The sequence below is a fragment of the Python bivittatus genome, unplaced genomic scaffold, assembly GCF_059951505.1.
Source record: "Python bivittatus isolate LINGU-HERP-01145 unplaced genomic scaffold, Pbiv_v1 ctg000220_np1212, whole genome shotgun sequence".
NCBI lineage: Eukaryota > Metazoa > Chordata > Lepidosauria > Squamata > Pythonidae > Python > Python bivittatus.
The window spans coordinates 11,053,313-11,077,637 of record NW_028277048.1 but is presented as its reverse complement, the minus strand read 5'-3'; the positions used below and the strand labels follow the sequence as shown (position 1 = coordinate 11,077,637).

Below are 24,325 nucleotides of genomic sequence, written 5' to 3'. Positions count from 1 at the left end.
ATGGTTGTCCCCCCAAAATTAGTTGGTTGATGGCCTCAACAAAAGCCACAGAGTGGTGGAGGAAAATCAAAGTGGTCTACCTGGTCTAGGATATTCTTCAGCTTGACCAAAGTAAGACCAGTTTCAAAATTAAGATACTGTAGAAAAATGAAAATCAAAATGGATTCAAAGAATTGGTTTGATCCAAGAATCTCTCACAGGTCTTCCAAACAGCAATCTCATTTATGGGAAGTGGTTAGTAAAATTTTCTAATCAGTTATAAATGGAAGAGTCCCTACCAGAAAGCAACTTGAGTTGAGAGATGCCTTCTTCAGATCTGTATACGGCATCCAGTTTCATAAACAAAGAGAAGTTCTTACACAATACATCCAGAAGTCAAATATTTACTTCATTTCTCTACTTCAGCAAGAGCCCTATCATAGGACTTTTGCTTGGTCAGTTCATGCTATCGCTCTCCTTCACATATTTACCCAAAGAATCACAACATTGCAAAACAACCATTTCTTTCAGCTCATTTGATCTCCTAATATATGTGAGTACCCTATACTTCATTCTGCATCCAGTAAGAAATAACAAATCACTTCCTTCCTGTATGCCTTCTAAGAGCTTTATTTTGTTTATTTTTCCGTAGCAGTATGTCAAGGGTGCCTGTTCTCCTCTCCCACGTAAGTGCATACACAGATTTAATTCCTGAGCAAGGTGTGTGGGAAACAAGCTCCAAGTTAAAAACATTTCGAACCTTTTCCTCCACGAAGGGCCATTGACTAACGGAAGCTGGGGTAAAATTTGGGCCATGTTTGCAGTAGCACGGGATTGCTGAATGTTTTGTCTCTTTATGAGCCACTCTGTTCTAACTCTCTTCGGTCACATCCAGATGACTAGTCTCTCCGTCCCTCAATTCTTTTGATTCCCATGTAAACCACATTCAAGGTCGATGCAGGCTGCTTTGGTTGCTCGCTGACTATTCCCTGTCTTCCCTTCCTGACAGATCATCCCATTCGGTCTCTAGCCTGGCAAAGCAAACGGAAATGAAATTAACCAGAGTGGATCAACGATACTTCAGCTACAGCTTCTCTATTGCTTCTTTAATCTGCCTCCCCTTCTCTATGGCTTGTCAATTTCAGAGAGAGCAATTCCCGTGAAATAGCCATTCCCCACCCACAGCAGCAGTGCAGCTACACTGAGATTCTGCACAATTGCAAGGCCCTTGTTGCAATGTCGTGCAATCCACTGGAGGATTATCTTGTACCAAAACGGTGGCTGCGCCTTCATCTAGCAATTGGCCTCGGGAACCTGAAGTAAACAATAGCGGGCTGAGCCAACTGATCAACTGGAACTCAGGTAGCCTTCAACAATGGCACTTCTCCCAGTTCTGCAATGCGTTTCAGAAGATTACCTTCAAAAAGAAGGTGCACAAATGCATTGGAGAAAATCATTTACACATTTGGCAAAGCAGAAAACAAAAATATATTTATGCTTGGAGAAATATTTTTTTTTTTAAAAAAAAGAAATTCCTCAAACTAATATGGAAATGAGCTGAACTGATCTTATGCATAGAAAAATGAGAAACTAAGACAAAATTATGCATTTGCAAGTATGAGAAACTGAGGAACTGTCTTGATTTTAAAAGTGCTTTGGAACTGACTTTAGGACACAAACCTGATTTTCATGCCATGCTTTCCTACCAGCTGTCTGTGCAGCGATGTCTGCAAGTCACCTGAAAACAAAGCTCTACGAGAGCATTCTTGGGGATCCAAACTACAGACTGTTCCTGCTGAATGGCTGGAAATGGGGCATCAATGGCAGGAATGGCTCTCTGAACAAATGCGAAATGAAATGTGACCGTGAGTGACATCTCCGAGTCCGTAAGAGAAGAAAAGACATTTGTTTGTAAAAGGAGAAATCCCGGGGCTTAAGCTTATCTGGGAACCTTACTCTGGGAAAAGATCGGTGAAAGCTGCCAAAAGAGGCAAATTAGAATATGTCCAACCCCAGATGTTTCAAATGTATTTCCAAAGAATTGAATAATATTATTTTTTTCAGACAGATTCCTACCTAATAGGAGTTTTAGTCATAGGACTTCATTAGTTTTATATGGAACACATTCACGTCACTTCTTGTACAGCTGGTGCACACCATAAAATGCCTTTACTATTCTGATATATGAGGATCGTATCATGGAGTATACGTCTTATGTTCCCCCCCCCCCCCCCCCCGTCAGCACCAGGTTTGTTCCTACCTTTCTGGTGTTTGTTCACCGGCCAAGCTAATAATGCTTAAAAAAAAATCCTTCAGATGTATTTTAAAATATCATTGAATCAAAACTGATTTCTACTATGATAAAAAATGAACTGCTTAAAATGTCAGCAAGCCATACTTTATTTCATCTCACAGGGACACTCTGTGAATCAAACACCCAGTTTTATCAGGGAATTATTAGAGTATCTCTTCTTATTTTTAGAAAGAAAGAAAGACAACAGACTCTCTCTTTCTCTCTCTCTCACACACCCAGGAAAAGTATCCTGGCAAGACCAAAAACCTCTGTATTTCCAAACACAACTCAATAATCCATGCCAATCCTCAAGGGCAAACATTTGTCCTTTAGTTGCTTTTTCCATATAGCATCACCCAGACTTTCTTGAAATGATATAAAGCCTCTCCTCATTACTGTCCCTGAACCTAGATGATTGAGAACCTTGAATCAGCCGAAACCCTATACCAAGAAGTCACCAAATGTTATAAAATGAAAAGGAACATTTCACAGTTGGGTAACTTGTTACAACGGTACCTCTCATCCCGTTATCTTATAAATTTATGATGTGTCAGTTTATTCCTTACACCCACCAGCATTCCAGCCTTATCAGTGTTGAGAACTCATTTGTACAAGGTATCTAGCGTACATTCCAACATTCCTTCATGCCAGCAACATGAGTTTCCTAGTAAAGTTCATGAATAGGATAAACATGGCTGTTCTATGGCTATATGATTATATATAGAAGGCTTAAATTCATTACATATTCCCTCTCTTGAGCTGTTGCGAACTGGAGAGAGCAATAGCTCACTACTTAATATTGTTACTTTTCCGCTTGAGTCAATTTAAATGAAGAGCAGGCATTTATACAAACTGAAAAGCATTGAATACAACAACAAGTAATCAGAATAAGAAATACAACAAAAACAATTACAATGAATAAAGTTCTTAACCATCCAAAAGGTATCCAACTCGTTAGTGTGTCCCAAACAGTTTTAAATAAGTTGTGTGTCTTCTCCCACGACTGTCTGGCATCAGCTGTAAGACCAGCAACACGACAGATTTTATGAACGTCCTCCTCAATTAGTCCAGAATTGTTAACATACATACAGCAAGAATGATTCAACACTATGCAGACTCCACCTTGTTCAGCCAACATGCTATCTAGAACAATTCGATTATCTGTAACAATTCGTGCCGATGAATCAATTTCTTCTTGAAGATCAATAATAGATTTTCCAGTAGTATTCAAACCTGTCTCTAAAAGCATAGAAAGGTTATGAACAAAATGATCTGTATTAATCTGTTGCAAAGTTTGATAACCTGGGAAAATTATACAAGCTATAAAATCTCCAACGTCTTTCCAAGATCGTTTATGTCTTAAGGGGGCATATGTAAATTTAAAACGTAAAATTTTATGCACAGAAACAGGAGTCACATAGTGAGCAAGAGTACATGATCCTTTCCAACTCCCTGGTAGAAGTTGAAATCCTCCTTTTCCACATACCCAAAAATAACCTGGAGGAGCAATAGTACCATATTGTTTATGATACACCTCCTTAAACTGTCCTAAAGAAGGACAATGTGGATTTAATTGTTTTACATTACTAAATTGTTGATGGAAGGATCCACTGTAATTCGTACACTGAGCAGCCCTCCAAATTTGACTACAAATATCTCTCCAAGGGGTCTTCTTCTGTAAAATACAGAAAACAGAAAACAAAAAAACCCAAAACATACTAGAAAAAAAGAGTAAAATACAAATAATAATAATCATGTGATATAATGATAATATAGTAATAATAATGATAATAATCATGGGTGACATATGAGTAATGTTTAGTGCATGAGTTGCAGTAATCGTACTATTATTTGTTGCATATCTTACATAATCAGATACATATAATATATGATTACATATTTATATGGGATCCTCATGATAAACACACGGTATTTCACAATCACAAAATAAGCTACAATAATAAGAACAACAGCAACAACAACCGCATGGGCAATCGCAGAAATTGCACATTTCTATCTGATTCTTATTATCTGTAAATCTACATTTTCAGTAGTTAAAGGTGTTACTTCCAGTTCAGTTATACGTTTTACTTGCAATAGTCCTTTCCTATTTTTTTCGTATGTAATCACCAACACCTTTGTTCTTCTTCTGGGATCTCCCAGGATTCTCAGTGGGATTGTTATAATAGATTGTAATTCAGGACCACCATCCATTTTTTTTTTGGAAGAAAATAAAAATATATTTAGGATGCATCCATGATTTTTATTATGAGTTGTAGTAGGAAAGACTTCATCTCTAGGAAGAAGGAGAAAATTACGCATGCGCATCATCAAAAACAGGTTTAATTTGACTACGATGCACCCATTTTTGGTTACTTAAAAGATAGCTTACAGGTGGGATACAATTCAATACTACAAAAGGTCCTTTATATCGCGGTGCCAAGGTGTGTTTTTTCTTTCCCAAGCTTTTGTATCTTTATCCCACAATCCTCTAATCCAAATTCTGTTCCCTTGAACAATCAAATGGAAAGATAAAATCGGAATAAGTCTGGGCTTCCCCAGTAGCCTGTTACAGTCATGTGCCCTACCCGCCTGGCCCCTGGTGGCCAGAATTTAACTATACAATCAGTAGCACCAGAATCCAGAAGGGCACGATGTTCCCTAAAAGAATCATCTTGTATAAAATAAAAAGATCTATTATCATCTGGGACCCCTGTAACTTTTCCCAGCGGCTTGAAATAACTAAGGGGCCCTATACCCGTCGAGCATCCCTAATCAGAAGGTCCCTGAAGAGTCAATTTCAATTCCCTAATTTCTGGTAAAAGTTCTTCATAAGGAGGGGCAGAAGGGGAGCTATGGCAGTCAATTTTAGCCTCCGCCATTGTCTCTGATCTTAACTTTACATCTGACTCTCCCTTCACACCCTGTGGTTGATTGTCTAGTAACTTAGAGTCACAGGAAGCCAACATCTGAATAAGCTTCTCGGTAGGTTTCCCATCCATTCTATTAAGGGGGACTCCTTTTTGTCGGAGCAGTTTCCATACTGTCATTCTTATATTATTAGATTGTGGGGATTTTTTGACCCCCTACTCCTTTATTGGTAAATTGGGTTCCACTATAGGTATTAAACCTTCCATTAGCTCTTATGGGTAATTTTCCTGTGGCCTCATTGATTTGAGCTTTCCTTCCTTTGTCTTTATCCTCAAACTCTTTTCTGCTAGTAATGTTAGCCTGTTTCTTCGCTAATTTTAAGGTATGCAAAAGTTCTCTAGAATTCCCTGGCCACTCTACTGGTTGAATTCCAATAACTTGTCTCAGTTGAGGCATAAGTCCATCAACTATCATCCTCAGTGTGCTATTATCTTGTAGCGTCTCTATTAAAGTTCCGCTAGTAATATTTTCCTCTGGCAAATCATCAGGGGGTAGATATAATCCTGCGAGGTATAATCCTGTAATGAATCTTTTAACATAATGTTCTGGACTTTCCCCTGGTTGTTGGGTCCAGTTCATCACTATTCTTCGAGCTCCTGTAAAATCTGTATCCTCAATGAAACTTCTCAGAACTATGAAACAAGGCTCATTATCTAGTTTTTGACTAAAGTCCACTGTCTCAGCATACAGTCTAAAAAGCCTTTGGACTTCAGAAATCATCAAATTTTCCTTATCCATTTCAAGAGCCAAATTAGTGGCTCACACAATTGGTTCCTTTATGGGTCCTGATCTTCCTTTTAAATCTCTTAGTTCTCCAGCAAAAAGTGGTTCATAGGAAATTTGATGTTTAAATCCCCTACCTGTAGCTACACTGGTGGAAATCTTTTTTACAGCAGATATGTGAGATCCAAAAGGACCACAACAAGGGTTGTTATAGCATTCTGGTTCATCGCAACGTATCAAACCCTTCACATGGGTCATGTGCATTTATACACGAGACTCATCCCTGTTTGCTTTTAACAGCCGCAATCCTATTTGTCAGCTGTGTTAAGTTTTGTATTTTAGCCTTCATTTCTTATAATTGTCTAGTTTGATCTTCCATAGTTTGTTTCATTCCTCTAGCTATTTCAGTTTTTTCAAGCACTTGTTCTAAAGCTTGTCTATATTGTACACTTTTTTCCTCTAATTCCTCATTTTTCTTATTAATCTCTTCCTGCATCATCATCATAACATTCCTAATATCCTCAATTCCTTCCAAAGCAGCTTTCATAACATAATCTAGAAAGACCATAGTCACTGGCTGAACTTTATTCCCATTCTCTTCTCTACTGACAATAGGGTGTATATGCTTATACATTGTAGATTTTACTTTTCCTAGTGGACTTTTTCTCCTTTTACTATTCCCATTAATTTTCTTTTACCTTTTTCTAACAATTCTGTTACTTCCCAAGTTCCAGTTAATTCTTGTTGAACATTATATAACATATCATCATAACAATCAGCTTGTCCTTGTCAGGGAAAAAATCACTTTAGGAACTAGCTTGCCATTAACATTCTCTGAGGATCCTATAGATTGTTCAGAGAAGTCAAGGGTCTGTTTCGGACCGGGAGGAAAAACCAAATCTGCCCTTGGGGGTAGAAGAAAAGGGAACAGCACTACAAGTACAGAGAGTTATTTGATCCCAAGTTTGTAAATCAGGAAGAATAGATACAACATTAGGAGAAAGTTGCTGGGTAGAAACAGGTGATGAAATCAACCCCGTTTCAAGACCCAGAGTCTGACTAATTTTGTCTACTTCAGCTTTAAGAAATAACTGAGGGCTCATGAGCAAGCTATCTGTGGCTTGCAGGTTCCTTTGTACCTCCTGAATAACCATGAGAAGGTCAGTAGAGGGGGAGAAAGGCACAGGCGCAAAGGAAGGCAAAGACTCTTTGTCTGGAGCATCCTCCAACTTAGACTTTGCATTCCCCATGACCCACAATAATAATCACAAGGTGCCAAAATAAAAATCAGTCTAATTCAAAAGGTCAGCAAAGCCAAGCATAATTGCCATAGCACAGACAAACAGGCTACAAATTTTCATAGCCAGGCACAGACACTTGTGGTTACTTGAACAGCTCAGATGCTTGCTGTTACTTCATTATTTTTTCAATTCCCTTTTTCTCAATCATTTCTCCCAACAATCACTTCATCCACACATACACAAACTTTAAAAAGGGAACGTTTAAATCCTTCAGTGTTTTGTTTCTCCTGTCTCTTAAAGCCCTCTCACTCACCAGCAATCACACCAACACTGGCAATCACAAAACCAGCACATCCAAAAGAGGGACAGGTTCCACATTCATAAATTTTCAAACATACTCTCTTTTCACTGAATCTGTGGAGGCATGAGAGGTCCATCAACTGCCCTTGTGTTCCAGACACCCCTGGTCATCGACCACTGGTCTTGCAGGGAGCTGGGTGCAGCTGCAATTGATTTCTTGCTCAGCCCTGGTCCACAGAGGGAATATAAAAGGGAACTAACACACACACCTTTCTTTTTTCCTTGTCATTGCGCAACCCCGGGTTTAGTGGAAACTAGCCCTTGTCAACAAGACAATCCTTATCTACGGAAAAGGGCCAGTCTCACTGTGCAAGCCAGCAATGGCAAGGGACTCCACACCTCGGGAATCCTGCCAACCCTTATCTACGAGAAAGGTAGTGGAATCCTTAAAGGGCAAAATATAAACTGAAAGCTGTAAGGCTATGCCCCAATGTGAGATACAAAAAAGCAGCAAGACAAACAGCATAACAAACGTAAAACAGCAAACAACTTTGAATACCCACAACAAAGTCAAAACAAACAAGGACAAAAATAAATGAGTAACAAAAGAATCACCCAATGACAAGAAACCCAAACAAACAAAACCCAAACAACCCCATTTGGATATTGAAACAAAAGGAAAGTTAAAAGGATAGTTAAAAGAAACCTCAGGGCACGACCCTGGACCACAACTCAACTTCAACGCCGACTCGACAAGTTCCTAGTCACAGAAATACCTGGACTGTTTTGCTCTCGAGCACAGCAATTCCATAGCCGGAATACTTCAGGTCCATAGCAGGACTACTTCTTATTACATAGCAGAAATTCCAGAAAAAAACAAAAAATCCCCAGTGGGACTTCCCAGAAAAAGAGTACCTTCTTACCTTAGAACTTTGAAGCAACGGTGTGGGTAATTCCAGGAAGGAGGAGCTGAGAACAAATGTTCAGCTTGTCCCTTCCCGGCCAACGCACCAAAACTGTCAGGGAAAAAACCATGTTAAACACGGGAGGCAGACACACCATAAAACAAGTCACTTCAGAGTTCTAAAAGCTTTATTAAATGTTAGTTCAATAAGCAAGTAAAGTTCAACCAATAGCATACATGGCACCCACTTAGATTCACATTGCAATGCCGACCAATGTGACGGAGCTGTCAGGTAGACAGCTTGACCAAGTGGGTACCGACCCCCTCAGATGCAATCCTTTTTGTCCTTTAAAACCGCAAACCACAGACATGACTCCTAGGTTTAGCAACTAAATCATAACTTCCTTGGTGCTAATTTTACCATACTTTCCTGTTCTATTCGCCCCTGTCACATCTGTTCCAATCAACAAGTTTGCTTAGTCTTGCATTTGACATTTCCTGTCATTGCCCTACAGATCACATTTCAGCTAACTTGGCTTTATTAAATGCAATCAAAACTAACATTAAAACATATAGAAGGCTACTAATAATTTTCCTCTCACATCCTTCATTATCAGGAGGTAAGGTCCAAATGGTCTGTCTTTTATCCTTCTTTTCCTTTTCTTTCTCTTTCCCTAAGAAAAATCCGCTTGCCATTGTATTCTGTCCAAATCCAAACCAAGAATCATGCCGACTACGCCAATTATGTTATAAAATGATTGAATGCAATTCACTCAAAATATAGTTCAAAATTAGTTCTTTTTATTCTTGTGTTATTTGGACAGAAAGCAAAGCAAGTGTTTAATCAGTGTTTAACCAAAGTTGATTAATACATACAATTTCTCTAGTTTCCTGTAATATTTCTAACAATAAAATATTTGCCCATCAAGGCTAGCAATAAATGTACTTGCCCAACTAGGCTAACAACTGTATTTCAATAAACAACTGCCCAACTAGGCTACCCAAGTTGCTGTAAATATTCTTGCCCAACTAGGCTACACATTCACACAGAATACTTACATACACTCTCAACACAGTTGATCAGGCTGTGCTAGAGTGGGCTGGGAATCAGACTCAGGGCGTCCCCTGCTCCAACAAGAGTTGTCTCACACTTCCAGGTGGGTATGGTTTCCATCCTTTCTTTTATACCCAACTTGTTTACTTAGAATTCATCCAGGTCATCTCCATCCATGTCATCCAGGTACGGTACATGCCAGGAACATTTCACAGTTGGGTAACTTGTTACAACGGTACCTCTCATCCCATTATCTTATAAATTTATGATGTATCAGTTTATTCCTTACACCCACCAGCATTCCAGCCTTATCAGTGTAGAGAACTCATTTGTACAAGGTATCTAGCGTACATTCCAACATTCCTTCATGCCAGCAATGTGAGTTTCCTAGTAAAGTTCATGAATAGGATAAACATGGCTGTTCTATGGCTATATGATTATATATAGAAGGCTTAAATTCATTACACAAAGGCCCCTGTATTTTCTTCTGTGTATTAAAGCAATGAGTTGTGTTTGTGTGCATGGGCTTTCTTCTCATGTTGCATCTGTCTGTGTGTGTGCACGTCGACTGGGAAGCGCAGAGCAGGCTGCAGATACTCTATTCTGGGGCACATGATCAGGAAGGATTGGAGCTTAGAAAGGAGAAGTTGGCCACTCCCACTGAGAGGAACAGTGGGGAAATTAGGAGGATCTTTTTTCTCTGAGGCCATGTGGGAGGGCTGTATTTCAAGAAGAACCATGTTGTGACACAAAACCATCCTGCTCCAGTTTGGATGCTGAATGAAACACACCGTGCAACATAACCACAGTCTAAACCAGACCTGTACAACGTATGCCCTGTGGGCCACATCCAGCCTTTTTTGGAGACATTTTTAAAAACTTGATAAATTAACTGCCACCAAATATCACCACCACTAGGAAGGATCTGCCTACACTGCCCAAAGAGACACACTGCTGAGCTCCTCCAATGCCTCCAAGCCTCGCTGATGATGCCAGCTCCATCGCTGCCACCACTCTGTTATCCCAGGAAACTCTGGATTCGTTGAATCTGGCATGTGCGCCAATTAACACGCAAGGCGGAAATCTCTTTAAGAGCTTTATTCTGCAGAAGAAAGGGCACTTGGGAAAGCTTTTCAGACCGTGTGCAAAGCCCCGTGCAAATCATTGCGTTTTTAAACAGCTACAATCAGAAAATCACTGAATGATAGGTGAATACAATTTTATTGGCATACACAGTTAGTAAACTCCTAAAAAGGTGGGCACTAATGCCCAGAGGATGGGCTCTAGTTGTTGCCAAGGGAAATATGAGATAGTTGGTTTCTTTTCTCTCTCACTTATTAGCAAATGCAGCCTGCTCCTGCCCCAGGGAGACCCCACTGTCCACTTTTGCTTTTTGCTCTTCTCAGCTTTAACTGATAAACCTTGTCAATTTCAAAGGGAAAGAATGTTAACCAACTGCAGCCTATTCTTCCACTTTGATCTTAGCAACTAGTTAAGGTCAATTCTGGGGCATGCATAATGTTTCTTTATTCCAAAATCCCCTATTGCATCAACTCTGCTAGCTGCTAAATAGCTGTTCAGCCTGGTAATTAGTCCTTTGTTGCCTGTGATCATTTTTAATTTGTCGGTGTGGCCTTTTCCCCCTCTACAAGTTGTATAGGCCTGATTGTACCTACATCCACTCCTCGCTTAGCAATTATCTCAGTTAGTGTCCATTCTCAAATACAACAGCAATAAACAGTACAGGTAGTCCTTGACTTATGACCATTCATTCAGCAACTATTCAAAGTTACAAACGCACTGAGAAAAGTGACGAGGTTGCAGCTGTTGCAGCACCCCTGTGGTCATGTGATCAAAATTCAGGCGATTGGCAGTCTGCACGCACTTATGACCACAGGGGCGCTTCAACTCCCCCCACCCGCCCATCTCCCCCAATCTCTGTCCTCTTGGCCCCATGCCACCCTGCACTCCACTGCCCCAGTTGGCCTTCTCCATCTTCTTGCTCCAAAAAGCCCCTTTGCAAAAAGCTCCTACAGTAGGTATGGCTGGGCAGGGCTTTTGCTTTGCACTGCAAAAAAAAAAAAAAAAAGTAGCATCACCTTCTTCCCTCCCTCTCTCTTTTCTTTTTTTCCTCCCCTCACGGGCCCACTCCCAAGAACGATCCTCTGGCTATGGTAAGCAGGTAGACCAGCCCTTGTGGTCCCCTTCAACCATGTCCTCTCCATTTTGCATGGGTAGACTGGGCCTCCCTTTCAAGAAAGCTGGTAGACTGGTCCTGTCTTTGGCCACCAGATAGGCCAGGCCAGCCTTAGCCCTTTGTAGCCAAAGCTTTTAGCTAAAGCTCTTTAGCCTTAGCCTGCCAGAGCTAAAGCTTCACAAAAAATCTCCTGGAGTGCGGCACGCCAAAAAGCTTTAACTCCAGAGGGCTAAGATTGACCCCGTTTACTCAGTGGCCAAAGGCGGAACCAGTCTACCTATCTTCCCAAGAGGGAGGGCCTGTCTACCCACAAAAAATGGAAATGGTTGAAGAAACTATCCACCATGTATAGAGAAAGGTAGCACCAAAAATGGATAATGGATGACCCCATTGACTTGATACAAGAAAGAAACTTGTATCTTGGATCTGCAAACTGCTAAGCTTGCAGATCCAAGAAAAGCAAAAGAGCTGACAAGACACACTCGCAGAAAGCCGAAAAATGAAAAGGAGACCTTTCAGATGGCACAGCTGCCCAAGTGGAGGCAGCAGCTGGCATTGCAGCAATTGACAAACACTCTTTTCAACCTTGACAACATTGTCAGGCAGCCCAGACAATCCAGCGGAACAATCTATAACACAACAGGGCAAGCTGCTAAAATGACAGGGTTGGATACAAAATGTTGATTTACTCTTAACCTGTGATCCACCAGCAGCTTTACAGCAGGACCTAGATGACCCAGGGCTACCTAATATTGCATGTGAAGCCAAGCCAAGCAAACCAAAGATTGCTGCAGCTATCAACTAACATAAAAATGTCAAAGCTGCAGGACCTGACTAAGTCCCTGTGAAGGGACTGAAAGCAAAGGGGGCTGAGGCAGTTGATTATATTCATAGCCTATTCTTCAGTGATATGAGGAGGGTGGGGGGAAGGAACAGGTCCCGTTTGACTGGAACCTTGTTGATACAGTGCCCATGTGAAAACAATCATGGAATCAGCCCCCTGTCCATTGTTGGAAAGTCCTTGTGCAAGTTATCAGAGCACGCTTACAGTTTAGAGCCAGTGTGAGAATCTTCCAGCCAGGGTTGGACCCAGCCATGGCTATGTGGAACAGATTTTCACTGGCACGTGAGGAGCCTATACATTGTGGAAAGGAAACAGCTGCTATGTTTCTTGATTTCAGGAGTGCCTTGACTCCTTTTGGAAAGCTTTTTTGGGCAATCAGCATACCCAGCCAAATAAAGTTATTGCTGCCTTTCTGGATGGTACCCCATGATAGCCCAGAGGGGAGCAAGGTTTTGGTGCTGAAGGCAGCATTTAACATGCTTAAGGGGCATGAAGGTTTCAGAGCAAGGGAGGCTAGGTTTTGTTGCTGAAAATAGTAAGCACAGCTACAGAAATTGTTATTCCTTCATCTGGGTTTCAGTCAAGATGCTATTAGGTATTGCGGTAGCTCCAAAAAAGATGTCTTCCAAGATGGCAGTGTAGTGAAATGCAGTGATTTCTTTATACTGTGTCCGTATGCTGTATATAGGTGTTGATTCATCATACTGAAAGCATGGATCTATATGGAGCCATTCAGCCATGTAGTCATGTAGCCATGAAATGGAGAATGAATGGAAATTTCAAACTGGTTGAAGTTGGGAAGATCACAAAAAGCACACAAGATGAAAGATATGACGAAACCAAGGGTGGGTCAGTGGATAAGAATCAGCATACTTAGAGAAAGTCAACAGAGCAAAGTGATAGAATACAACAAGAAACTACCTTAAAAGAGCAACAAATAATTAACAATAGCCCTGTTCTTGCAACAAAGAAACGCACATTTTAAAAAGTGTTTCAGAGAAGAGCAGATTTTTCAAAGCAAAAGACAAAGTCTTACTGATTTTTTCCAGACTTCCAAAAATCAATTTTTATACATGCAGTCCTTGCTTAACAACCGCTCATTCAGTGGCCATTCAAAGTTATGATGGTGCTGAACAAGGAGACTTATGGCCAATCCCATGGTCACATAATCGTCATTTACAACCTTCACTACTGGCTTCTGACAAGCAAAGTCAATGGGGAAGCCAGCAGGAGGTGGCAAATGGTGACCACATGATGTCACACTTAACGACATTGCAGGATTTGTTAATGATGGCAACTGGAAGTGCCGGAACTGCCACCACTAAGCAACATGATGTCTTGCTTTACAACCACGTTGCTTAGCGATGGAAATCTCAGTCCCAATTACCGTTGTTAAGTGAGGACTACCTGTAGTAAAAATTATAAATTCTGGAGAAATACATCAAATGTTCCGAATAATAGGGAAACTTGCAAGCTTTCAAATATGTAAAAAGATCAAAGGAATAGTAATCTAGCAAGTAAAATATATTTTCTAAGACTGATGCACAAATCCCTACTCACCCAGCCTTCATCACATTTGTCTTTTTAACAATTTTCTGTGCGTACTCAGTGCCATCTGAGATGCCATTATCAATCACCTCTGTATGATAAGGAATGAAATACAGAAATAATGGAGTTTAATGCAAATCATTTTGCTTCTAAATGATGATTTTGCTACTGAGATAACAGAAAATGGACTCTTTAAAGTAACCTCGCTGAGGTTACTTCAGTTATTTTAGTTATTGCTAGTTCCATATGATGAATGACCTTATGAGTGAGGAGCTAATAATCTGGGGATAACCTGCTCTAAGTAAGTGACTTGGCACCCTAAAGGAGGGGTGAGGACTGTGGCTCGCACAATGATGTACAACACCCCACTCTGATGCCCTGAGATTTTGGAGGCAAAATGAACTTCAGTAGTGTGATGTTTGTTCATTTTTCAGATTTGGGAATATTTTTAAGAGTAGAAATAGGTGTGGCTTCCTCCCAAAAGTTCCCACTCCCATTTCCCCAACTTCAAACATCAGAAAGTGTGAAAACATTCAGCCATGCCTCCTCTAGTGATGTCACAGCATCACCAGATGGTGCCCAGCAGCTCATCAGAAAGTCAGGAAGCCACGTTGTAGCCTTCAACTCTTCAGAAGTAGCCTATCCCTGTCCTAAAGTTTGCTGCCTTAGAAGAGTTGTTCTGGGACCATGATTTCTGGCTAAATGGTGAGATAATTCTTGCAATAGGTCTTTAATAAAGTGCTGTCAGTTGCTGAGTGGGTCTTCCAGATGGCATTCCCCTTACTCTTTCTTAGGCTGACTTCTTCCATTTGTTACCAGATTTTGAAAGCTACAGATTCAGAACACAAAATGAAGGCAATAAAGAAAATTGCAAGTTACATCCTGAAATCCTGATCAGGAAGCTTTAATAATAATTCCAAACCATCCCATTATGTCCTTCCTGAATTCCCAGAATAAAATCCATGTTCAGGTAGCTGTGGACTGAGCAGTGACAATTACTACATCAGATATCATTTTGTTTTGCTGTGTTTTCCAAGGCGTATTTTGAATCAAAATTCACTTCAGAGTCTTTTGGATTCAATATTCCTGAAATTTATATTAAATGTCACACTACTCCACACCTCATTCACAGGAAGATATTCCTTTTTTCCTTGCTGAGCATTTATCCTCTGGAAAGTCTTCCCAAGGGGGCGGTCAGGATGATTACAGAATGTTGAAATCAACATATAATTTTTAAGGATGAACAGGCTCCCACTGTAGAAAGAAAAAAAAGTAATTTGGGTCTTAAAGGAATTACAGGAATTATATAGCCAGCTAATGGAACTCACAGTCATTTAGAGTGAAGTTCATAGTATCCTCTTAGTTCACATGGCTGCAATGACTTTGTTAGCTCACACTGTTGCCTTCAAAGGATTTTGACTTGCTGGGTTTTCGGTTGAAACAGAAGTTCGATATGGCCAAAGTTTTCACTGGCATCCAGTCTGAGTGAGAAGGTTGCAAAGAAATTACAGTACTTCCATCCAGAGAAATTTAACCCATCAGAATTAACACAGGCAAATGGGGGTGGCAGAGGAGTGAACAGGTAACCCTCAGCTCACCTATCTGGTGGCCGAGCAATAAAAGGTCCAGGACTTCAGATTTTTGAAACTGGGCTATAAACCAGTATATTATTACCCCAAAAAGGCAGATAGAGAAGTTCCAAGGGTTATTTCTACAAGTAAATTTAGAGCCTTCAGATCTATTAAGGCATGCCTGCTGCATGCCCCTATGACATTAGACCCCATGTCAATGTGAACTTTGCTCCTAACTTTTTGACAACAATTAAAAAAAAAAACCACCTTCAGATGTCCTTTGAAACCTCAATATACCAAACCTGATTTCTACACTAGATCAAAAATGCCTGTTATTTTAAATGACTACAAGCCGTACTTTAACCCACGTGCATTCTTTGTGGGATAAAAGGAACCAGTTTTATCAGGGAATCATCAGAATATCTACTGGGGGGAGGGAGAAGGAGACAGACTATTTATTTGTCATTATTTAGAGACCTCACATTCCCAACAAGCAGCCCACAGCTTTAACAACCTCAATTAGTGCATGTCGCCCAGAGTCGCTTTGTGTGAGATGGGCAGCCATATAAATGTAATAAATAAATAAATAAATAAATAAATAAATAAATAAATAAATAAATAAATAAATAAATCCTAAAGCAAGAATATACTCAATAAAGCCTGACAATCAGAAAATAAATGAAACTTTTCAAATGTCTTATCGAATCAGTACATAACTGTGATGGAGGTTCAAGGACAGAAGCATTTCCTCAGCCCACAGCCTGAGCCTGGGAAAGTGAAGAGGATGAGACTGGCACCACCCTAAGGAATTCAAAGTGTTTAGTTGTAGGCTTGGGGAGTTTAGAGTTAGTCTGGCGAGATTCTGTCTAGCAGGTGTGAACTAATAAAGTAACTGAGCTGTTCCAGTACTGTCTCGTGGAGTTTCTTGGGCTGAACCTGACAATAACCTCAACCAAAATATTAAAAACAAAAATATCAAAACCAAAAAACCCGGCACCATAACTAAACTTAGCTGCCCCTATCCCAGCACTTGGGGGGAAAGCCAGGTCTTGGGTGCTTTTTGGAAGGTTAAACAGGGGTGGGGGCTGGCCGGATCTCAGGGGGTGAGTGTTCCAGAGGGCAGGGACTGCCATAGAAAAGGCACACTTCTGGGTCCTGTAAGACGGCAGCATTTAAGGGAAGGGACCTGGAGCGTGCCTACCCTATCTGATCTGGTGGGACAGGCAGATGTCCTTAGGGAGAGGTGGTCCCACAAATATATCCAAACTCACATTTGGATTTAAACATGCAGCCCTACACTGACTCCTGCACTGCAATAATGAGTCTCATCCACATGCCCAAACTAGAATTCATTTTCCAGTAAGTAACTGGCAAAAGGCCATTACCGCAGAAAGCATATGATGGGCAACAGTTGAAGAGTCCACATTAAATCTGTCCCTAAGCTGGTCTTTCAGGTCTTCCAAGGGAAGGAAATTGCCTGCGCCAAAATGTTTTGAATGAGAGTTTGCATACCCAATAGCCACAAGGCCAGCCTACGGTTGCAACTTCCATGAGCTATAAATAGATAGCTTTCTGAACACAGAATTGTTCAAAGGCTTGCAACAATGAAGGTGATTCTCCTCACCTTATTTTGTTTACTCATAGCAAGACAGAAGGCGAAAGTATATGGTGTCTGTGACTTATATTACATGCTGAAGTTTTTTCGGATGGATCCTTTCAAAGGCATTTACTCAGAGCAGTGTGAGTTCTATTCCAGGGTGCACAACTCATTTCGATTGTTAGGGTTGATGAAATCTAACTGCCATCTACTGTATTTTCCCAATCTCTCTTTCTCTCTCTTTCTGACTAAAGTAAATTTCAGCACCTTTAATTTTTGTTTCTTCCAAATGCTTCTCTTTAAAGCTAGGAAGTTTCACTGTCGTTGTGAGCGTTTTCAAATAACAGGGTGAATGTGGAACGTAAGAATGGAGAATGTAAAAAACAAAACACAGCAAGATACAACGAGGGAAAGGAGAAACCCAAAATGTTGGAGAAGTTTTGCAGTTTGCTAGAAGTGTCTGACTGCGCTGCTTGCTATTTTACAAGGCCCTAGTAGGAAAAGCTAGGTTTTGAAGTTGTAAATATTAAAATGTCAATGTCTTGAAAATGCTTTAAATTAAAATTTGAGTTGCAGCCAAAGACAACAAGCATCTTTCTTGCTTTCTTGTTTTGCATTTTGGATCTGATTTTTGAGAAACAAAACATCCTGTTCATTTGCTTTTTATCTTATCTTATCTTATTTTTATTTTATTTTATTTTATTCTTTTATTTATTTTATTTTATTCTTATCATCTTCTCCCACTAGATGTCTGTGCTGCTGATTACTCAAGCAGGCGTGACACTTTGTACTACGAGAACGTTCACGGCGTTCCCCGTTACGGAATATTCCAACTCAGCGGCCTCGAATGGTGTGATAATGGGAGGCACCCCACTCAAAATAAATGCAACACTAGCTGTGATTGTGAGTGATTCCCTCTTTTTGCCTTTGCCTTTGGTTTATTGCTCAAACAGGAAATGCCAACGTTTCTGGTAGCCAGAGAGCCAAACAAAATGTGCTCCCTAATTCTAAATGGAACAATCCGGTTGCACTCCATTGTGGCTTTTCCCCACTTGCACCTAACTATGATACAATCATGCCCTGGCAACCACTTTTTTCCATGTAATTTTTTGCTCTACATCCTTATAGTGAATAAACCTCTTTTTTGGCCATGTCCCCATGATGCTGCTTTCCTCTTGTTCTCAACCCATAAGCCAGACAGGCTTAAGTCTTCCTTAGCTGTATGGATACTAAAGTAGTGTTCCCCCCTTGCTTTATCCCAATACCATTCAAGGGCAGCATCAAGATACATTAGGCTTTCTCACCCATTAGTTTGGAAGGGAGTCAGGTGGGTGCAGAAACAGAGGCAAGGGAAACAGGTAACAATGGGGACAGTCTATTTCATGCCAGTATGGTTTTCGGACAACCTAAGAAGGGGGAAAGGCCCTTGATGGTGGCAGTGGTGGTGGTGATGGTTGAACTTCCTGGTTGCTCAAAGGCCATATCCCCACTAACGACTTACAGCAGCTTCTAAAGTCATCTAACTATCCTTGTGACTAAATAACAGTAATGAAGACAGGCTTTCTATCACTTCAGCGGTCTAAGACATTGTATTGGGGAAAGGGCCAAAGGCAATCTTTTCATACTTCATATATACCAAGGCTCAGGTCTGGAGTTCAAAAGAGTCTCAGGTCAAAGGCTTTGGAAACTACTGCTGTGTTCCAGTTGCTCACCACTGCTTCATCAGTTCTTCTGTGCAATATGATGAGTGCCAAGATAGGAATTTCAGGGACAAAGCTGCCCAAGACAAACAATATTAGATTATTTACCAGTCAAATACTTTCTAATCAAATACTAATAATATTACTCAAAGACTAGGTAAACTTTAGGGGCCAAGTGCTATTCTTAGCCTTGAGCATACCAGAAGTCACAAAAGTAGACAGGATGTAAACAAAAACTAATATAACTTACAATTGAATTTAAGTTAAAGTGTTAAATAGAAAATGAATTAAATTGCTGTTAGATACACTGAATGTAATTACTTCTGAAAGGACATAGAGACCTAAAGTTGGGCACTCCACAGTGAAAAATTGTACTTCCCAGCTGCCATAGCTTTTTTATTTTAAGATTGGTTACTAAAGTACTGTAAATTAAAAACATTTTAGCAAAACTTTTGGCTAACTTACTACAAAGTTTCTTTACTGCTAGCTATATTGATCTTTGCTGGCATGCCATCAAGGAGTTATGTCAGAGTATGACCCATCTTCTGTCCGCTCATGTTATTGGCTGGCCCGTGGGTTTATCATGGTCCGTGTATTACTTGAGATGATATTCTTAGACCAAGAAACCCAATCCTATTCTCTCTCAGCTGACCTACCTCACAACACTGTTGCTTGGGATAAAATTAAAGGCAGGGGTACTGCTAGATGAAAGGGTAGATATGAATCTAAGGAATAGATAAAGAGCACAGCTTCTGTATGTCCTGCTTCCAGAGATGAAGTTCTGATATCTTGGGGCATCACTTGATATATCACTGACTTAGATTTAACATTCTTTATTAAATTGCCTTCACAGCATTCTTAGATGATGACATCCAAGATGACGTTTCATGTGTTAAAAAAATAGTTCAAAGCACAATGGATATGAGAGCTTGGTGAGTGTCCTTGGCCCTTCTCTCCCCTTTCAGTTACATCAAGGGCTTTTCTGCACTGCAGTCTTTTCCAATTTGTGTCTTATGCAGAAACCAGCTGGAAATGAAGCCACTACATTGGCCATCGGGTTGGCCAGGTGTTCTGCGTGGATGGCAGTTAACCTGGCTCTGATTGGTGAATTCCCCTACTCCTTTTCCCTCTCTCCCATGCTAGGAAAGCAAACAGCAATTGCTTTCCATTTCTTATGGAGGGCTTTTGAGGACTGGAAGAAAAAGGAAAAAAAATATTTTTGCTTGGCTAGAAGGGGAAACTTGGCAGTATTTGACAATTTTACTCTTCCATTACCAGACTTGTTAAAAACCAAAAGAAGAAAAAGTTCATCCTTTCATAGTAGGCAGCCCAGGAACTTAATATGAAATGGCCAGCAGAGAAAGGCACTGGGGCCAGGGGGCGGGGGTACCAGAGGACCCACCAACCAATTAGAACAGAGGCATTTGTGTAGGATGGAATGAAGTGCAACAGGTAGACTTCCTGTTTAGACCAGCAAAGGGGGAAAAACTATTTTTGACACAAACTCAGAAAATTCAAATGGAGGTTGCTTTTCCAGCAGGTTGGGGATGGGTTGAGAACTTGGTCTTCTATTTCTGTCCTCCTAAAATGGAGCAGGCCTAACCTTGTGCTGGGATAAACAGGAAGTCTGGATGAGCCCCAAGGCAGCAATCAATGACTTTTGTTCCAGGAGCAGCTTCTCCAAAATGGTGCCCTGGATTGGATTTCAGGTTCTTCTCCAAACTGGAACCTTTTTTGGACTTCAGCTTTCTTTGGTAGCTGAGGAATGTAGTAATTGAACCAACTTGGGGGAGGCTACAAAAAGAGTTTTAATTGAGAATTATAGACAGAAGTGCACTTGTATGAAGAAAGATCTCTGTTCTTTTCATTCACTGGCAGTTTTGAAAACAATTTCAACAATTTTGAATACATTTGAATACATTTTCCCATTCTGAGGTGGGAAGGTAGTATACACCCTAAAATGGGCTTAACAAGAGTTTAAAAAATCCTAAACTTCCACCTCAAATCGGTTTCTGTAGTTATTTTTATTTTCCCTCCTTAAACAGATTTTACCTGAAAGTAGAATGAGGAGCTAACTGGAGGGAAAAGATGGGAGGGTTATAAACAGAAGGCAGTGACCACCTGCACCTTTCTAAATTTCCATGAATTTTACAGTGATTTTGCAGTAAAACCCTTATTGAGAAACATCACTAATATCAAAACAAAATGCTTTGGCAAAATAAGCTATTCCTTTATTTATTTCTCCTTTTGTTTGAAGGGTGTTTCTGAGTTGGATGAGAAGTCAGTCTTTCAGACCTATTTTCTTCTGAGATATATAAACAATTTGTAATAGCTAATTAAACTTTTTTCTCCCGTTACCTTTTCAGGCCGCTCTATCTGAAATACTGCAACAAGCATGTACTCCACCATTATTACATAAAATGCCTTTTTGGTAGGAGTCATGGTACACCTCAGAAGAGAATTCGACAGAAGACAAGGACCCTTGGCTTGGTGAAGTTTCAGAATCTTAGAGTGCAGGACAACTCAAGTCCACAATGGTCCAGTGCAAAGCGGGCTGACCCCAAGGCTTTGGAACAGCTTCAAAACTTCAAAAAGAACACTTAAGGATCATTTTTCTAAAAAAAAATCATGCATCATATAATACACACACACACACACACACACACATATCCTTTTTTTTAATAGCATGTTTAACTTAGTTATTTCTGAAGGAGCAACTGGTTTCCAAGAGGAAAGTTCTTAATATCCTTCGCCTTAAGCTCCTTATGGGTATTAATCATCCATAAAAACAGACCCTAAGCGTGTTTCCAACAATATTCAGGAACAGGTAGATCTTGGTTGAATCTGTTATTCTTTATTTCACCATAAGTATATGCCAGAGTTGTTTGAGTATTTTACTTGAAAGCCTGTTTTTAGGTTATTCCAGAGCTACTTTTGTGTCTTCTTTTACTTTTTTTTGTACATTTTTTTAAATCCACCAAGATGTGGAAAAGTTATTTTCCCAAAAAAATTATGCCCAAAATTTTCAGTGAGGATACTCTTAGTTTGAATCTATTCCAAATCAAATCAAGGTTCAGAAATTTGCTTTTGAGGACCTCTCTTGTTTTGCTACTTTTTTTTTAAGGCCCTCTATTAAGTTAACGTAGATGTCCAGGTGTCACGGTACCTAGGAATTCCTCTGGGGTCAAGATTCTTCATAATTCTTGAAAATGTTCCCTAATAAGAAGGACCAAGGACCATTATTTTCCATCTTGGCTCTCACATCCATTTGGGATGCTTCCACTTATAGCCGAGTCCTCTTTAAAAAGTCATCAACTTCTCATTACAGTTCTTGGCCATTTGTCAGAAGCTTTAGATTCAACGGAAAATTATCACTCTCTGGGTTTATGTCTACCTTAAAACCGTCTGTTGAACCACAAAATTTACAAGATACTAAGATACAGTCAATAACACTTACTTCACACCCATTCCAAACGGTTTACCCTCGCATCACATTTGCACCAATCTATCCATCTATTTATATAAAAAAAAAAGTCCAACTGTTACCCAGCTGGGTCAGCCACTGCCCTGCAAAATTAACACATTTATCCTTAGAAGCATGTCATTGGCGTATCTCAGACCTCCAAAGATCTGGTAGATAATGTTTATTTGGGGCATAAAAATATGGATAACAGGAATAAGATAATTAATATTAGTTTCATAATGTTCTGATTTTTGTCAACTCTCTTTGATGCATCTGTTGCAAATACTGCAGGGCAAAGTATAAGTTTCCCATCAAATAGTTTTGCCCCAAGGTGAAAGACTTACATTCCCATAAGCAAATAGCAATAGGCCGAAATTTAGCTATAACTAGTATACTTAAATTATCTTTTCGCCTCCCCTCTTGTCAATATATCTTACATTGCTCACTTCAGCAGCAGATGCACTAAAATGAGAACCATACAGAGGTTAGCACGGCCTCTGCACCAGGATGCCATGTAGATCTGGGCAGCAAGACAGGAACAAATTAATCTGAGTTCATAAGACTTACATCTGTGTAAGTGTATACATGATTGCAAATGATATTTTAATGGGGAATTTATTTGGCTGATGAACTAAAACCATATTTGTTCAATACACAAATCTTTGTTTTTTACACCGTGAACTACATCTTTCAATCATTATGATGGTACTGGAGCTTATACTTTTGGCAATTGAGAAAGTTTAATTGTAAAGCCAAGTTACATAATGTACACATTTTGAGTTACTGTTCCTAATTTCTACTTTTTGAATTGAAGTTAGCATGGAGAGAAGGATAAAGAATGTGAAGAATAACTGCATTTTTATTCCCCTATTTGTTCTGAAATTGCATTTAGGTTGGTTCCCATCTAAACATGAAATGAAGTTATCTACCACTTATACCACTAAATGTAACCACATTCAATTCTTTTCAGCCAGACTACAACCTGTTCATTTGGCCTTGTTGTCACTGCAAATTTTGCTTTTGCTCACTGTTCATCCAAGACAAAATCCCCTTTGTATGAAGTTTAAAGGCCTCATTTTAACTGAGCCTAATTCCTGATCAGGATCAGTGTATTTTGTTGCTGTTTAAAGAGGACAAACCATGCTCCATTCCACAGGTCTCTTGTAGGATGGGATGAAAGCAGATTCCTGAAAAGGACCTTAGGTCTACTTTCTGTTTGTTTGTTTTTTTAAATCAGCAAGGACACCAGCATTAATTTGCTTGAGAAACTGAACTATCATAGTTTAGAGTCTTCTTATTGAGAACACTCAAAAATATATATCTTGAGAAACAAAGATTTCAATATCTCAAAGCATGAGAATCTGCATAGGAAACCTATGTAGTGTAATGGCTGGAATGGTGTAATGTGTACATGTACATATGCAAATGTGCATGTATTTATGTACCAGCTACCATTTTTTCCAGACATCCAAATTTGCTCCAGTAATCCCAAAGGTGGTCAGTTCTATTCTTGCTCTTTTCTGAGACAGTTCTGTCAGAGTGTTTATATTTCCATGAAATGTTATAATCCTGAACTGAATGAAATACAACTAGAACATTGCTAATTGCTATGATATTTGAAAACTTTGCTTCGGTACTGAGATACATCACTAGAAGGCTCTGGGCAACATGTGCTCTCTCAAAAAAAACCCTCAAGTGTGATCTTTAGAATCTCTTCAAAAGTTGCTTCTGAATTGTCCTTTTAAATGAAGGATAAATGGGACATAATCATATTAACTGTATTAAATTAAATTACATTTAATTTAATTTTGTTTCTGTGTTGGTCCCACCTATTTCTTCATTCTCATCCTGAACATGGAGTTCAGCCTCTGGAACAATCAAGGCATTTGTGCAGGCATCTTAATGAATACAAACAGAAGAGAAGTTACAGAGACATGTATCATTCCATTGCTAATTCTGCATATTTCATTGGCCATAACA

General features: G+C 39.8%; 1 protein-coding gene and 1 non-coding gene across 2 annotated transcripts; both read left to right on the top strand.

Moving 5' to 3' along the window:
• The first annotated feature begins 17,177 nt into the window (after positions 1–17,177).
• On the top strand, positions 17,178–24,095 carry LOC148216261 (lysozyme C, milk isozyme-like). Its single transcript, XM_088138509.1, has 4 exons — positions 17,178–17,325; positions 17,930–18,085; positions 19,736–19,814; positions 21,249–24,095. Exons 1-4 carry the CDS (start codon positions 17,190–17,192, stop codon positions 21,484–21,486), a joined length of 609 nt encoding a protein of 202 aa, XP_087994635.1. The 5' UTR covers positions 17,178–17,189; the 3' UTR covers positions 21,487–24,095.
• Positions 22,784–22,893, top strand: LOC148216262 (U6 spliceosomal RNA). Its single transcript, XR_015795779.1, has one exon. It is a non-coding gene; the product is annotated as a U6 spliceosomal RNA (small nuclear RNA).
• Positions 24,096–24,325: the final 230 nt, after the last annotated feature.